General features: G+C 47.0%; 1 protein-coding gene and 1 long non-coding RNA gene across 7 annotated transcripts in view; one reads left to right on the forward strand and one right to left on the reverse strand.

The window, feature by feature from the left end:
- PLB1 (phospholipase B1) overlaps window positions 1-17,694 on the forward strand; it is a 169,512-nt gene that overhangs the window by 99,766 nt on the left and 52,052 nt on the right. For all 6 annotated transcript variants that reach the window (XM_032497269.1, XM_032497271.1, XM_032497272.1 and 3 more), the window contains 6 exons: window positions 6,535-6,593; window positions 8,410-8,483; window positions 9,980-10,023; window positions 14,021-14,129; window positions 16,881-16,932; window positions 17,262-17,342. In XM_032497269.1, coding sequence (XP_032353160.1) covers window positions 6,535-6,593; window positions 8,410-8,483; window positions 9,980-10,023; window positions 14,021-14,129; window positions 16,881-16,932; window positions 17,262-17,342 — 419 coding nt within the window. The remainder of the gene's footprint in view (window positions 1-6,534; window positions 6,594-8,409; window positions 8,484-9,979; window positions 10,024-14,020; window positions 14,130-16,880; window positions 16,933-17,261; window positions 17,343-17,694) is intronic.
- LOC116668920 lies at window positions 5,658-11,949 on the reverse strand. The gene is made up of 5 exons (XR_004326212.1): window positions 9,973-11,949; window positions 9,396-9,527; window positions 8,389-8,609; window positions 7,541-7,670; window positions 5,658-6,601 (listed from the first exon to the last, which is right to left on the reverse strand). It is a non-coding gene; the product is annotated as an uncharacterized LOC116668920 (long non-coding RNA).

The following is a 17,694-nucleotide window of genomic DNA, read 5'->3' on the forward strand; positions in this document are numbered from 1 at the left end:
ACTTATTGACAATTCATTCCTATTGGCTGCTTACTTGCTCCACTTCAGTAGCAGAAACAAATTATTAGCTTCATATGTAGGTCCTACAATAGCAAAAACTCAAAAAATGTACGTACATATGTGTGTGTGTGTGTGTATATATATATATATATATATATATATATATACACATATGTGTATATGTACATATAGAAAGAGGGAGAGGGGGGATTGGAATGTTCTAACACCAAACTTTTTACAAGTGAAATGAGATCCATCCCCTTCTAATCTTATCATTCTGAAAGGATGCTCTATAAAGATTCTGCAATCTGTCTAGATTATGTTTTCATCATGACAGTGATAACCAACCAATCCATTAGAGCATATCTGAACATCTGAAAGCCAGATAAAATGTGGACCACCTCTTTATTCCCTGACCCTGAAGATTATCATGTTTATTGGCACTTGAAGATGTAAGCACAAGAAATCTCGAGACCCTGAGATCTCTGGTGATGGAAGCTGTGTGGATAAGCAGGTGGACAGATTTAGGCCTCCTTGATCTAACCAAGGGGGCACAGGACCAAAACACTCGTGCTCACCCACTGGTTCGGGGCACTTATGGACCAAGGCTGTGCCTGCACGTCAGAGTCCCACCTGAAAAGTGTCATGTAGAAAGATGGCCACAGCTAACTGGACAAAAATGAAAAGCACGTTTCATTACTGCACTTGATCTAGGGTTGGACATTTTAATCACACTTGCGACTGTTGGGGTAGGAAAGAGACTTAGCACAGGATCACGTTACCATTACCCTTGATGACTGTCATATTTTGGGTGAGGTCATTCACTCTTCCGGAGATCATGTTTGCAGTTTCTAATTGCGATGAAGGTATCTGATACATATTACAAGAGCAGATCATCTTATCTTTAAACCCCAATGACTCAGCATGTGGTAGGGGCCCAAGAAATGTTTGTCAAACTCATCTTAATTATCGAGTGTTTCTACTTTAGCAAATCAAAGATTCCCAGGGTCGAAAAAGATCTTCAAAACCACCTAGACCAAAGTGCCTTCCATTAAGACAATTTTCCACCAAGACTATCTTATAACTGATTTACCTTCAGAGTTGTTTTCCAAAACCTTCTTTGTAGTCCCCTTTGCCAGTCTCTCTCAAACTAATCAACAGACACACCTAGCCAACGAAAAGGGACATTTCAGATAGGATACTGATTCATCAACCGGCCACGGCCCCGGGCAGCCTGGGCTCCTGGCTCTTACTCCATCCAGAGTCCACAAGTGATGAACCTCTTCCACGGACCTGTGGGGCTTTAGGATGAGATACACAGGGTTGATGTAAGTAACTTTTGTTACCAATTGCCATTTGGTAGCATGAATAAATGAATGCATGCATGCTTCCAATTCTCTCCTCCTAGTCAGTGCATACGTGCAGTTTACTGAGTGCTGTCTCCTGTGGGCTTTGTAGCTTCGTAAGTACTTACATCATTTTATGTTCCTTCACAGCCCTGTCCCTAACATAGTTGGCATAACTAAGAAAAATATGTTGGGCCTGGTAGATGACTTCAGGTTTTCCCATTGAGAAAAGGAGTAGCATTTTGTAAACAGAAGAGTAGAAATAGGAGGGGACATGGCTTGTGGACTATTGACTGAAGATGGCTCTCTTAAGTTCAAGCTGCTAATTCCATGCAGAGAGGAAAATTCATTCAAATTCAAGTGGGTTTGAAGATAGAGTTCCATAAAGCTAATTATATACCACTGTCACCAATAATATAAATCGGAATGTTTCATTTATTTTAAGCCATTGATCCCTTTCTAAGTCCCACTAGGCTGAGTTCCTTGGGACACTTATTTTACCCATTTGGCTAAAATGAGCTATTCAAACACCGACATGAAAAAGGCCCAGGTTACAGCACTGGGTGACCACCAGGGGTGTGATCTCATTGTGAGCTGGCAGTGTAAGTCCTGAAGCTGTTTCTACTGTCACCACCTGTTCACGGGTCTTGTGACCTAAACTAGCCTGTGACTAGGACTCCCCACAGGGAATAACTGCCTGCTTGTCCCCTTGGCAGGACCAGCCTACTGAGCAAGTTCAAAGTCACCCCAAGACACTCGGATTTCCCTTCCATGCAGTTTCCATGACTGAAAGCTTTGTGAGCTGCAAAGTCTCTGACACAGAACCTCTTCCTTAGCTTTCAATTCAACTGAACACATGTCCTGAGCTCCTACTATGTTCCAGGCACATATTTCTTCATAGAAACTCACTCTGAAGCTCTGCAAAGACAGAAACCAGGCCCAGCCGTGTGCCAGCAGTTGACCACCACAGCAGAAGTCCTTACATAAGTCCCTAAAATCCGACATCAAACGGGTTGGGCAGCCCTGGCTGACAAGCAAGAGATAGATGTTTTTTCAGATTACAGCCCCAGGTGGTTTAAGTGGTTGGGGTGCTCAAGACAAAACTCCCAGGTGTCCTTTTTCCTGCTGTTCCTTTTTGTGTCCAGTGGGCAGTTTCCCCATTCTGTACTTTAGGCACCCATTTTCTTGTTATTTGTGATCTTTCATCATAGTTTGGATGGCCTTCTGATAAGAGGCCTCCGCTGTAGAAATCTTGATGAGTTAATGATGTGTTTATCCACATCTTTCAAGGGGGTGGACAGTGTGTACCAGATAATGCTGAGCTAATCAGCCCACACAAATTTAATCTTATCTCTAAAGAATTTGTTCCCCAAGGAGAGCAATTGCTAAAGTGATTTGCTGGGCTTCCAGGCTGTGTCTGTATCATCCACGGTGATGTTAACAAAGCTCAAATGAAGGTCTCCAGAGTGTCAACCCAATGACATGTGTTGGGCTCTATTTTAATAAGATGCCAGATGATCAAACTCCTCCCATCTAGATTTGGTTCCTTTGATTTATTATCTCTTACAGGGAGTCCTTCAGAAAGACCAACAGGAAACCACCCCTCCCCACAACACACGTATCAGTCTGTCGCCACATAGATGTGCACACATCAATGCGGACATACATGAGTGCACATGTATCTGTGTGTTTTCTTTCTGTCTGCTACACAATTAGGAGACAGGAATGGCCCGTTTCCGTTGCCCCATTAGCAAACTTCAATGTGTTTTCAAAGCAAATCTCTCCATCTCTCCCACATTTCACCAGCCCCAAAGATTTCCCCTAACCTTTGCACGCTAGTTAATGTTCATAGAATTCACTGGATCACACATTATGGCAGCAAGAATACAGTGATTGACTGTCATCATCAGGGGCTAAAATAAACCCTTCAAAGTTGAAGGGAGGAGGTCTTATTTTCCATTTTGTTGCCTTTTTTACCCAGAGCCTGATTTCTCTGAGAAGAGGTCATTTGCAAGTTCTCAGGCTCGGCCCTGTGGATGTGTGTAATCGGTGCAGCTGGCTTTGTGATTTGATATTGTTCTTCTAACCACATAGCCTTGGGCCCACCCCAGACCTACTAAATCAGACACTCTGAGGGTGGTGACCAACCATCTGCATTTTAACGAGCTCTCCAGATGATTCTGATGCATGCTCAAATTTGAAGACCACTGATCTCTGTATTTTGCATGCACACATTAACAACTACGTATATGTGTTAGTTTGCATGCTGTCCTAGGGAAGAGGCTGGGACTTTTAGTTTTCCAATGAGAGCAAATCCTCAGTGGGACTGGCAGTTCCCATCTGCAGACTGCATGGAAGTCAGGTAGACAAGAAGTCTCCATGGAAGGAGACAAGACTTGGAGATTGAATATGGTGTCCACTGAGTGTGAACACAGCTTCCCATGCAGGTGTAATTATACAACGTGATTTGGATGGTGACAGGCGAAATGGGCTAAATGTGGTCTAGTGATGTCGAAAGAATCTTGTCCTCTGTGTTTCACTGCACATTTTATGAAGTGACTTGGCAGAGAAGGGCTGTTGAGAGAGCCTCTTTGCAGACGGGTTTCAGTTTATCAGTCTTAAGCCACTGGCCCACCAAGATGGCGGGCTTCCTTCCCTCTGGAGTAACGGGCCACCCCCTGCTACAAATGCTCTGTTAGACCTCTTCCAAGCCAGAAAGCTAATTGACAAGTCGGTGCAGCACTGCACCTTAGAGACCGTGAGAAGGCACATCTGGGGAGAGATGGAGCTAAATCAAAGTCAGGGTGACTGTGGGGAAGGGTACCGTGGGGAAGTGGGAGATACGGGGTGCGGGGGCAGGGCAACACATGGCATAAGGAATTTAAGTGTGGTTCCCAGAACACACCTGGATTCATGTCCTTATGGGTGTAAGGTAAGGGGGCCAGTAAATGTAGGACAGGTGTATGTGTGCAAGTAAATACAGATTCGTACATGTATGTGTGTATGTATGTGTGTCTGTATGGTAATATTCATGTTAATCTCCTACCTTGCTAGCCAGGCGTAAAAGGCCTGTGGCCCTAATGTGCCTTTCCAATGTTATTTTTTGTTAGTCTCCTTCACATGTTCGTCACTTAAGTCAAACTGTTTGACTATCTGGAGGTTTTGTAGTTGTTGTTTTTGGGTTTTTAGACTTTCTTTTTTTAATTGAAGCACAGTTGATTTATAATGTTGTGTTAGTTTCAGGTGTACAGCAAAGGAATTCAGTTAGACATATACATATATATGTTCCTTTTCAGATTCTTTTCCATTATAGGTTATTGCAAGATACTGAATATAGTTCCCTATGCTGTACAGTAGGACCTTGTGGTTTATCTGTTTTATGTAGAGTGGTGTGTATCTGTTAATCCCAAACTCCTAATTTATCCCTCCCCCCTCCTCCTTTGGTAACCATGGTTTGTTTTCTATGTCTGTGAGTCTATTTCTGGTTTGTAAATAAGTTCATTTGTATCATTATTTTTAGATTCCACATAGAAGCAATATCATATCTGTTCCTCACGGATGTCACACACTTTACTGCATCTCCCTTCCTGCTTCTCTCTCCTTCACCCTATCTCGCTCTCCCTCATCCATATCTCCTCTATCCTGAGTTCAAACTTTCTTCATGAAACCTGCTCTGAACCACCCCACAACACACACCCTGGGGGTTAGACATCCCTTCAGCTCCAGAACCTCTTATCACTTTATGCCTCTCATCACGTTTACCAGCCTATAAATGATTATAACTATGGATATTTTTCATTCCCTGCTTCTCCTGTGAGCTTCCCAAGGGCATTCTCCATTTCTGACCACTGTCTCATCCCCAGAGCACCCAGCTACTGCTTGGTGGCCAATACATTTGTCGTCCAAATAAACAGCCACTTGGCTGCATCAGAGTGCATGTTTGCACTCAAGAGATGAAATAGGAGAGTCAGGCTGTGGAAGACAGTTTGGGGTTTCCTCAAAAAGTTACAGATAAGATTATCCCCTGGCCCACCAAATTCCACTCATTGGTATCTACCCCAGATAATTCAGGGGGAAGGTGCAGCTCAGTGGTAGAATGTGTGCCTAGCATGCATGAGGTCCTGGGCTCAATCCCCAGTACCGTCATTAAATTAAATAAATAAACCTAATTACCTACACCCCCTCCAAAAAAACCCCAACTAATTCAAAATAGGCACTCAAAGATTTGTAGGTGAATGTTCATAGCAGAACTATACACAGTAGCCAAGAGATGGCACCAACCCAGATGTCCATCAACAGATAAAGACAGATGGACAGAATGCGGTCCATCCATATAATAGAATATCATTCAGCCATAAAACAGAATGACACACTGGCACCTGCTACACGGTGAACCTTGAAAGCACTATGCAAAGCGGAGGATGCCAGACACAAAGGTCACATGCTGTATGATTCCATCTATATGAGCTATCCACAATGGGTAAAGCCACAGACAGAAAGCAGATCCGTGGTTGTCACAGGCTCAGGGCGGGTGTAGAGGGTGGGGTGAGAAGTGACTGCTTGGTGGTTACAGGTCTCGTTTGGGGGTAATGAAAACGTTTGGGAACTAGAGAGAGGTCACAGCGGCAAAACATGGAGAATGTACTAAATGCCACTGAACTTTTGACTTTAAAATGGTTCATTTTGTATTATGTGAATTTTACCTTGATTTTTTTTCAAAAGGAGTCAGTCATATAAAGGCATTCCCCCTTTCACTTCAGAAAAACTGAGCTGATTTTTTTTTCTAATAAGATGAAAGACTATTTTATCCCAAATATCAACAGATCCTAGAATAGATGAAGTCTGGGTTTCACCTCCTCCGCGGTCCCCTCCATACTCCCTGACCACATTGCCAGGGGCTGCTTCGCGTCCTGAGGGTAACCGCTCAGCTGTGGCATCAGGCTCACCCAGCACCAGCAGGGCCACCCCCCGGCTCCCCAAGCCCTGTGTCCGGGCGCCCCAGGGAGAGGCGGCAGACAGGCCGCACAGCTGCTACCGCTGAGCTTTAGGACAAGGATGGGCTCTCAGTATCTTCATCCAAGCCGAACTGCTGCTAAAAACAGACTGTCTCAGTTTTCCTGAAGACGCTCCTTCATCTTCAGAGGAGATGGGAAGCCCATCTTCCGTTCATCTGTGCTTTCATTCTCAGTCCACAGGCTGAAGCTGGCAGACATCAAGGTCATCGGGGCTCTGGGCGATTCTCTTACGGTGAGTTACTGCCGGTGGGAGGAAGGGGCAGGAGAGGAGAAGATTAACTAACTCTGACTAACAGGAGAAACTTACTCCTAGCTCTTAAGCGTTGCCGTCTACAGTCCTGACCTCAGTCCCTCTCCACTTCCCTGCCTACCCCAGAATCCAACATTCTCTGCCTGTCATGTTTTCCTAGCTCCATTCTAACCTCATCCTTCCTCTCCCAACACTGGAATGGGAGACACAGCAGGGAGGGAGGGGACCTCAAAGGGAGCACCCGTGATGGAAGTGACCCAAATCGCACAGCTTGTCGGTAGTGGGCCGAGATGGACCAGGTCTCCCACCCACAGCACGGGGCTCCCTCAAAGACCCGGTGCTTCACTTTGTCCTATAGGAAAGGGGCAAAGGGATGATGGGACAGAAACAAGTTCTTAAGCAGGGGAGGGGTAGGGGACGGGCGAGGGTGAGAAAACAGGTCAGTGGATGAGGTGGAGGTACTAAAGATGACCCCAGCCCAGTCTGCAGCTGCTCTGGGGTGACCTCCCAGGCCCTGCAAAGGGCTATCCAGGAAAAGCAGAATCAGGCCTTTAGATCATCGAGGCGAGAGTGGGGGAGGTCCCTGAGGCTCCCAGACTCTGTTCAACAGCAACTCATTACAGACGAGTCCAGCTGCTGTTCTTGGGGTCAGTAGAGTCCAGGGCTTCCAGCTGAATCTTCTCCCAAATACCAGCTGATAACTTTCAAGTTTGTGGCCTGTTCACATTGCTATTACCTCACTCAGGATCTTCAACAAAACCCTGGTACCTGGGACTCCTTAAACTTAATCAGTAAGAGGGTGATGCTGGAGGAGGTGAAGTGGGCACACAGTGCTGGATGCGGATCGAATGGGTGGGTCCTGGCCCTGCATCCAGAATTCTGTCCCTGTCCCAGAGCTGTCTCCCCCATGAGCCCTCAGCAACTCTTACCCCGCGGGCCCTGCTGCTCACAACCTTCTGGGGAAGACGGGTAGGCAGGCTTGGCATTGCTCATCCCAACCCCCTCCTGTGGGGTCTGGCCTGATATGGCCTCCCCATCACCCCGGTCTCCTTGAAGATGCTGTCGGGATAAGAAGTCATCAAGAATCAGCACAGCTATTCAGGACTTCCAGGGAGCCAGCACTCTGAACGTGACCTTCCTGGCAGGTGGCAGAGGCATTGCGCGCCAGAGCAGGGATCACACCCTGGGGAGGGGGCGGCTCTTGTGGAGGCCAGCCTTCCCCACAGGCTGCCTGGGAGGCTATCCCGGGGCAGGACCTTCTGAGCAGGAATGGCTCTGCTCAGAAACTGCGTGCTCCAGGCAGGGGACGGGCACCTGCAGAGTGTGTCCAGATTGTGGTTTTAAAGGATCCTGCTTTTTCTTTAGCTGAGGAGTATGTACATGGCATTTCATGTTCATTTTTTAAATTGTACATATTTGTGATGTGTTCATATAAAAGGATGACAGTATACTTTTATGAGAGCATTCACAACTTCTGAAAACTGAGGGAAATGGGACGCTGAAATGTGTCCTTTGGAAAACTGTACACTGCGGTCTAATTCTTAGAGCACTTTTGCCAGCCTAGGGTCACTTGGTCTTGGTCTGGGCAGGGCTCCACAGGGTGAGGCCGAGCGTGGACTGCCCTGGGACTCCCCGCGGGAGCTCACACTCACTTCTGGTGAGCAGGATGCACGGCGAGACGTGGTGCTGTCACGACTCTGGATTCTGAAGCATCAGGCATCTGGGCTCGGCCAGAACAAGGACTCAGACCTTCTGGCCAGAGGGCAGGGAAACTCACCCCCTTGTTGTTCCCTTTCAGGCAGGTAATGGGGCCGGGTCCAAGCCTGGGAATGTCCTGGACGTCTTGACTCAGTATCGAGGTCTGTCCTGGAGGTGAGTGCGGGCATGGCAGGGCCCCGAAGATGCCTTATCGCAGAGCAGGGGAGGGCCCATGACTGTTGTAGAGAACGATTCCTCTGGCAGAGGGATGAGTCACAGGTGCTCTTCCATGAGAAACTTCTAGGTTTAATTTAAGGAAGGTATTTACCAGCTTTGCCAAACCACTGCATTCCCCCAAACAAGCTAGGACCTGAGCAGGAGGAGTGTAGGAGAGAAACTACTCAAACGTTTGGGTTGGGAAAGCATTGGTTCTATTTCTCTCTCTGGGTAGTAATTTCAGAATGAGGCAGAGTCAAGTCTGAGCCTCAGCTGCCCGGCTCTGTGTGACCTCAGGCCAGTTACTCAGACTCTCTGAGCTGGTCTCCTCATCTGATGCAAAGACACTAATATTGCCTTAGCACTGTCTGAAGGCTTAGAGAGGATTTAAGTACCCAACACAGTGCCTGACACAAAGCTAGGTATAAATGGTAGCTGGGATCATTATTAAAGGGCCTTCATTTTACAGATGAGGAAGCATGGCTCAGAGAGGGCAAATAACCTGCCCAAGATCACACAGCCAGATGGTAAAAGAGTAAGAAGTGGAGTGGATGGCTCCTGACCCCTAATCAGGCGCATTCCCCCATCATGTATAACTTCGTGCAGACTGGTTCCTGCTCTGCCTGTGATGAAATCCAGGCCACCACAAGCTGCAGTGAGCCGCCCTCCTGCTTTATCTCTGGGCTTTGAAAGCCCAGCTCATGACAAGCATGAGAGAGCAGGTCTGGTGCTTCCTCAGCCTCTGAGGGAACCGGCCTCTCTGGCACCAGCTTGAACCTGGGTGTTGAATCCCTGGCATCCTCCCTGGTGATGCTGCACAGAGTTAAACCCCAGACATTCTGAGAGCCTTTGAAATGTTCCCAGACTTACTTGGCAGAGAATGAGATGTGGAAAAGCAGGGAATCCAGTCAACTCTGGAATGCTGCAGATTTTCATGCCTAGACACCCATCCAACTTTGATTTCCTTGGAATTTCAGAAGTGGCTCAGAAATGGGTTGCTCTCTAGAAGATAAGGGTTTTCTCCAAGCCAAACAGGAAAAGAATGATGGGGGCAAACTTTTTAAACTGTGTTTTCAATGATAATAATAACGCACAGCTAGTAGGGCTGGACTGGGCTCTGCTTCCAAGGAAGGGCCACTTTGCCTTTGGAAGACCCTGCCTCAAGGTCAAAGCTCAAAGTTAAAAACCAAACAAGTCAGCCAGGACAGTTTAAACCAGTTTTTTGTTTGGACGTTCTGGTTTCTGGGACAAGGAGAGAGGAGTTGCTGTATTCTGGTTTGTTTTTTTCAGTTTTTCTCCAGAAATAAGGAGGAAAGGGCAAATCACCGCCTCCCCAACCCTCCCCACCCAGGATGTTTCTCAGAAGGAGAAAGATCTGTCTTGGCCGTGTCTGAGGTGTTTCAGCATCGCTGGCTGTTTTAACCTTCCTTTTCTTTTCTGTCCTCACCATGCAGCGCCGGCGGCGACCAGAACCTCAGTAGCGTCATCACCCTGCCGAGTGAGTACGCGCTCTTTGGGGTTCAGGGCGGGCTCGCTCCAGTCCTGCGCGTTTCTGCAGCTCCCCCTGGCGGCGGCCGCGAGCTTGGCCGGGACTCGGCGGCAGGAGACAGCCGAGTTCGGCAGGGGGCGCTGTTTCCCCGAGCGGTCACCCTGCTCTTTTCCTTGAAAGTGATTTAAGCCTTGGAGATTTATTTTTATTTATTTATTTTTTTAAGGAGAAATTGTATTTGTCCAAGGAAAAGAAGAGAGTAAGAGGAAAAGAATGCTCAGGCCAATTCTTAGTGCAAGTGATTATTAAGAAATGATTGAGGAAGGAAGGAAAGGAAACCCATCTCTGCCTTGCTTGTCATTCTGAACAGAGCACCCTCTGGGAGGCGTTGATCTAGGCTGGGGCTACAATTGACGCCACTGCATACAAAGGCTTTGATTTCCTGTGTGTTGTCTTAGGAAACGCTGCTATCACCTTGTTCAGGCTGTACAAACATCGCCATATTTGGGGTGCAACATTTTCCTTAAATTATTTCACCAATAACGTGCTTGGAATGATTTGTTTTAAGCCTGACTACCTTCTCTATATGGTCTTATTTTACTCGCCCTTTCATGTTCCTTAGTGCATAGACAGTGCTTGTTCTTAAAGTGCATATACAACAGATGTTACAGTTGAATTCTCTTCCCTTAAAATCTTCTGGTTATTCATTTTGCCTGAGAGGAATTCAATCGGTTCCATTCTCATTTACTTTTCTTGTAATTATCCCTTGGAAATATATCTTTAGCAACTAAGAAATTATTTGAGCTTTAAGTCACCAAGAGCTTGATGATAGAAGGGACTTTATCTCACATGGGCAGAACTGACTGCACTTCACATGTGTTATCTGTTCTTGCTATTTGCAAATCCTGTTGAATTTGAGTAGGCACAGTTCTGTGGCACAAGTACACCCTGTCTTCTTTATTTTTAAGTCCACACACAAGAGCGGTAGATAAGCCCCGTTATCGCGAAGGGGGTGGTTTGGGTTGCTTTGGTGAATGTAATTGACTGGGCCGTGAGCTGGGCCCGCATATACTGGGCTTTCTGATTCCCATGCTCTTGTGATGGATAGCATGGTTGGAAATCATCTGACTCAAACTTTCCACAACATTTCAGTAAAATGATTCGTAAAAGATCGAGACAGTGTCATCCCTTCAGTGAACTCCCCTGACACACTTAGCCCAGCAAGAGAATATGGCCTGTTCAGACCTTACTAGAGCTGTGGAGATAGATTGATTGTTGGGACTGGATAATCCACGGGGAAATAATCACGTGGAAATGTGTTGGAAAACTTAGGAGAACATAGGTTCAGAACAGAACGTCAGTTCAGCTCCCTATTCAATGGAGTCCAGCAAGTACTCTGGTGCTGGGTGCTTGGGAAACAGGAAAATGAAGCAAATGACCCTGCCTTTGGAAAGGGGGCTTTAACAGCTGGACTTCATCAGAGAAGGAAAGGGAATGGGGCGTTCCTGGCAGAGGGAACTGCGTGCACCAGCAAGTTCTTGCCCTGTCCAGTGAGTAGTGCCTTTCTGTGACATTCCTGAGAAGTACCTAGCCTGCCGGTGCTGGACTCTGCCAGCAATTAGGGAGTCCAGGACAATCCCTTCCATTGTCAGGTGGCGCTAGTGATTTCACTGCTCTTCCTCCTTTCAAATAGAAATCAGAGTAATTTCCATTCATTGCTACAGTGTCCCCAAAGCCACAAGGAATGAGTTCAATCCATCTGTGTCGTGTCTACCCTGCAGGAGTGCTCAGTTCTAGAGAGTGCTCTGCTGGACAGCATGATGCCTGAAAGTCCTGACTGACAGCCAGCCGGTTCCTTTCCCACACCCTAGCAGCCCGTAGGTCCAGGGAAAGCACCCTGCCCCGGAGCCGAGAGACCCGTGTTCTAGAGTGGGGTTCCATTCTCAGTAACCATGTGACTTTTAACAATTCTCCTAGCCTTTCTGAACTTTGAGTTATTCTTTTTTTTTAAATTGACATGTAGTTGATTTACAGTATTGTGTTCCTGGTGTACAGCATAGTGATTCATTTATACATATAGCTATATTTTTTGCATATTCTTTTTCATGATAGGTTATTACAAGTTACTGAATATAGTTCCCTGTGCTATACAGTAGGACCTTGTTGTTTATTCTGTTTATAGTAGTTTGTGTCTGCTAACCCCAAACTCCCAATTTATCCCTTCCCCTCCTTTCCACTTTGGTAACCATAAGTTTCTTTTCTGTGTCTGTCTCTTTTTGTTTTCTAAATAAGTTCATGTAATTTTTTTTAGATTCCACATATAAGTAATAATATTTGTCTTTCTTTGTCTGACTTATTTCACTTAGTATGATAATCTCTAGGTCATCCACATTGCTGCAAATGGCATTATTTAATTCTTTTTTATGGCTGAGTAGTATTCTGTTATATATGTGTGTGTGTTCTCTTATATATATACATATACACACACACACACAGACACACACAGACACCACATCTTCTTTATCTAGTCACCTGTCCGTGGACATTTAGGTTGCTCTCATGTCTTGGCTATTGTGAGTTATTCTTAATTTAGTCCATAAAAGTATATTGAGCACTTGTGAGCCTCCAGGATGTATACAGACCCTGCTCTCCAGAGTTCTCAGCCAAGTTTGGGAGATGAAAAAATGAAAAGCATAGATCCAATGTGGTAAAAGCATTAGAATGTATAAGACTGAAAAGTTGAACAAAATCAGCAAGTGGTTAGACTGACCAGGGTGGACGAGGGGAAGAGCCCCTAAAAATCAGAAATGAAAGAAGAGACATTAGTACAGAAATAAAAAGGGTTATGAGAGATACTTTGAACAATCATAACATGACGTATGACAATCAATTAGATAGCTTAGATGAAATGGACAAATTCCTAAAAAGATATAAAGATGCTGGAACTAATTCAAGAAAAAACAGAAAATAGAAATAGAAAATCTGAATAGATGTATAACAAGTGAAGAGATTGAATTGGTAATTTAAAACTTCCTATCCAAAGAAAGCTCAGAGTTTTCTGGTTTCACTGGTGAATTCCATCAAACATTTAAAGAAGAATTAATTTCAGTTCTTCCCAAATTCCTCTCAAAAGTAGAAAAGGAAAGAATACTTCCAAATTGATTCTGTGGGGCCAGTATTATCCTAATATCAAAATAAGAAAAAAGCCATCACAAGGAAAGAAAGCAGGACACTATCTCGTTTGACTATTGATGTAAGAATCCTCAACAAAACACTGGCACACTGAATGCAGCAATATACAGAAAGGACTATGCTCCATGACCAGAAGGGGTTTATCCCACAACTGCAAAGTTCATTTAAAATCCAAAAATGTGGTGCATCCATCCAACAGAACATTATTTGTCAATAAAAAGGGACAAAATACTGACACCTGCTATAACATAGATGAACACTGATAACATGCTAAGTGGAAGAAGCCAGTCACAAAAGACATACTGTATTATATGATTCCACTTACATGAGCGTCCAGAATCAGCAAACCTGTAGTGAGAGAAAAGGAGATTAGTGGTTGCTATGGGGCTGGAAGAAATGACTGCTAATGGGTTCAAGGTTTCTTTCTGAGGTGATGAAATTGTTCTAAACTTCATTGGGGTGACAGTTGCACAACTGCATGAATGCACTAAAAACTATTGAATCATACTTTAAATTGGTGAATTTTATGGTAGATGAGTTATATCTCAATAAAGCAATTTTATATTTAGAAAAAAAGAAAAAGAAAAACGCACACGAGCAGCCCCTGAGCCAGACTGGCGTTTACTCAGCAGTAATTCATTGAGCACCTCTGTGTGCTGCCCCCGTGGCTACGCGTCAGCCTACCGGACGTTTTATTTTGGTGCTGAGTGAACAGTAATGGGGAGGGCTGTGGGGGTGGGGTCTGCCTTGTCTCCACAGGAATTTGAAGTAGGCCTTGGAGGAGTGACTACATGTCTCTTCCTTGTATTTCCAGACATCCTCCGGGAGTTCAACCCTTCTCTGAAGGGCTTCTCTGTTGGCACCGGGAAAGAAAGCAGTCCCAGAGCCTTCCTGAACCAGGCCGTGGCAGGAGCCCGAGCTGAGTGAGCACGGGAGCCTGGGGGGCGTGAACCACACTGGTCCTCCGGGAACCTGGTTAGGGGCTTGGCCTCAACTGGGGGTGTGTGGCTGAAGGCTGGGGGCTTGGTGCAAGGGAGGGGCCTGGGGGTCAAAGACGGGACTGGGTGCCCCCTTGCTGTGGGATACAGACACCTGCTAGCCCCCCCCACCCCACCCCCTGGAACTAGTCACAGTTGATTCTGATGCCAGGTACGTGCTCTGAGCAAATTTCTTTGCCTCACCTAGAAATCCCATGTTCACACAAGACAGCGGTCGTAAGAGGACTCACCCTGAGTCCCAGTTCTTATCACTGTTAATGCTCTTTCATGTCCTCTTCTCTCTGTCTCAGATTTGCCTTTCGGGCAGCTTTTTCAGGCTCTAAACTTTGCGCCCTTCCCAGTTAGCAGGAAGAGCACCAGTCCTGGGGGTAGGGGATACAGGGGACATGAATCTGAGCCTCCCCTGGCCTCTTTAAGCCTGAGCCTCTAAGAGATGGGGCTGAACCTCTCCCACGGGGAGGCTGTGAGGCTCAGTGCCATGCTGAATGTGAACGTTCTGGTGAGCTGTGAATAGTGCAGACATGCCGGGTCAGGACAGTGGTCCCGGCAGCAGTGCAGCAGGGCTGCAGGACCCACCCGGGGAAAACTGTCAGAGAGCAAGGGGACCACCGAATCATGGTCTGTGGGCACTGGATGGAGGCTTCCAGAGAACAGGTTCGGCTTTCCTGGGTCCTCCATTTCTATGATCCCGGAGCCCTGAGTGCTTCTTTGGGTTTGCTAGCTGGTCAGAGAACCAGTGAGTGCCGTGTCCAGTCTTGGAAAGATAAATGGAAGGATCCTTTCTGCTTCTTAGTCCTACATTTCTGCTAGAATAATTACAAGCTTTACCGTGTTGTTCCTAGGGATTCCTGTGTGTTGGCTGCGAGATCCCCTGACATCATTCTCTTAGCTCTCAACACCATCCTGATCACTGAGCCCCTGAGTGACCAAAGTCACTCATTCATTCACGATGGGAAATGTGGCAGATTATCTGAAGCAGAGATCGTACAAAACCTAATAGGTTTTATAATGAATTCTGTGGCTTCACTTTCCTTTTGGTGGGGGAGGGGTGAAAAGCTACTGATTTACTGCTTAAAATTTGGGGCTTACATTAATGTTACCAAAATCTTGCTTTTTTTCCAAGTGTGTCAGCTGGTGGTGTAAGAGGAAAGGCAGCTCTGAGCACGATTAGGTCAGGAAGGTGTGCCAGAATGAAACCTTAGTTGAAAGCATAAAAGTAACCAAAACGGAGTATGATTCACGTGGTCCTGGACTTTCCCCTGCTTCCCCCGAGGCCTTGAGGCTCTTTCATGCAAGGAATCCACTTGTCCAAGCACGTCCTGAGCTGTAGGGAAGAGTTAGGGATTGATAATCTTTGTGACACTGTAGCACAAAGAGATGAAGCGGCCTGATCAAATGCGTGATCCCAAGCGCGGGGCCTGTCATCTTTGCGCCCCGCAGGCCTTCCTCATTCCGGGTCCTCTGATTTCGACCCATCAGACACACACCGCAGTGTGCACCTTACAGAGCAGCTTCACGTTTCCTATCCCTTGTGCTCTGTGCAGTAACTGTGAGATGGACAGGGCACAGGGCCAGATGCCTGTGTTTTCTTGACGATGTACTGAGGCTCAGAGAAGCCAAGTAACCATCCCCAAACTTGGGTCCACAGAAAAAGCAGCTGCCCTGCTGACTGCAGAGCTGCAGAGGAGGGAGCTGAGGCTCAAGGAGGTTTAGTGGTTGACCCAGAGTCTCCACCTGGGTTATCTGATTCCTACTCCACTATGACCAAGACTAGGCCAGTTGGGCCAATAGTTAAGAGAGGAAGAGAATGACAATTCGTGTTTCCTGCTCAGTACTGTGCCAGGGGCTCTACTGGTGATGGTTGAAGTAATTCAGTGGATTATTTCTAATGTGGTTTACGATGTGCTGTTCTAAGTTCTTTCTGGGCACCTTATTTAATTTACCCAACTTCTCTTCGAAGAATGTATGCTTGTCATCCCCATTCTTCCAAAGGAGGAAACTGAGGGTTTACAAGGTTAAGTACTTTGCCAAGGTCCAAGGTCCCACAGCTGGTCCATGGTGGAAGCAGGATTCAAACCCACGCTGCCCAACACCCACAGGGCCCACCCTGAGCATCTCTAAGACCCATTAAGGGAGCGGGGGTTATCTCCTATCTTTTTTGGACTGTGAGAATTTAAGCAAGTCACATTCCCACAGTTAGCAAGAGGCAACCAAATGTCAAACCCAGGTTGTCTGACTCGACCACATCCCCTTGAAAGTGAGAATGCCCTTGAGGCTGTGGTCATGGCACCTCCAGAAACGGGCTTGTGCCGGGCCATGCGTGACGGGAAGTGCTCGCGCACAGCCCTGTGTGTGCCCTGAATGAGCCTGGCTGGGAAGAGAAAGAAAAGTATGTAATCAAACATGCCAGTCAGAAAACAACCGCATTGACAGTCACCCCCTCACGTGTAGGATGCTCTGCCCTTGCGAGGGCACAGTCACGACTCCCACCCCCACCCCCCCACCCCCTCCCCCGCCAGGCAGAGACAAAACGGAGACAAGCCATGTGACAGAGCATGGCCATCAGTCCACTTTCTGGCTCCGTATCTTATCCCCGACCCCTCTTCTAAGTCCCCTCCCCGCCCCAGCTTCACAGCCACCGCTGCTCACAGGACTTCTCCCTGTGTGTGCCCGCAGGGATTTACCTGTCCAGGCCAGGAGGTTGGTGGACCTGATGAAGAATAACACGGTAAGTCTGCGGAGGTGCTGCCTGGGACCCCTTGAGGCAGGACTGCCCGGAGCAGGGAGTGAGCGGGAGAAATCACGGAGACGGGGAGGGTTTGCTCTGGGGGAGGACAGGGCCACGTGGAAGTCCAGAGAGTCCCCCTTTAAAAACAATAGCAAATGATTTTGTACCCGTGACTTCTGACTCAGGACCCCCAAGCCAAAGAACAGAAAGTATCAGCATCCACTAAACCCTCTGGTGTGTGAGGACCTGTCCCTGCAGCGTTCAGCACTTTGTATTTTTCCTGGACTTGACTCTGGGCAAGGCATTTACTTGTTTCCCATTCATTCCAGAATGTAAATTTCCAGGAAGACTGGAAGATAATAACCCTGTTTATAGGAGGCAATGACCTCTGTGATTTCTGTGATGACACGGTAAGTCCCCATGCCCTAACCCCCAAGAGTCCCCCGGGGAAGGATTTCTACTCGGGGTCACCAGAGCAGTGCAGCTGGGCTGGGACTTGGCTTGCAGTCTGGCACAGATCCCGCCTGGGCACAGTACTGGGGGCCCAGCAGCAGCTGACACACAGCTCTGTCCTCAAGGAACTCACACTGCCAGGGCAGGGAGACACAGACAACCCACCATGACTCGATGAGAAAACATCCCGGTGTGTTTCTAGTGCTGCACACAGAAGAGAGGTCTGGGGTCCGAACTGCCATGGAATGTGGGAGGGGGAGCAGGTGGTGTCAGAGGTTTACAGAGAGCAGGAGACTTTCCAACCGGGGC

This window comes from Camelus ferus, chromosome 15 (genome assembly GCF_009834535.1).
Source record: "Camelus ferus isolate YT-003-E chromosome 15, BCGSAC_Cfer_1.0, whole genome shotgun sequence".
NCBI classification, from domain to species: Eukaryota; Metazoa; Chordata; class Mammalia; order Artiodactyla; family Camelidae; genus Camelus; species Camelus ferus.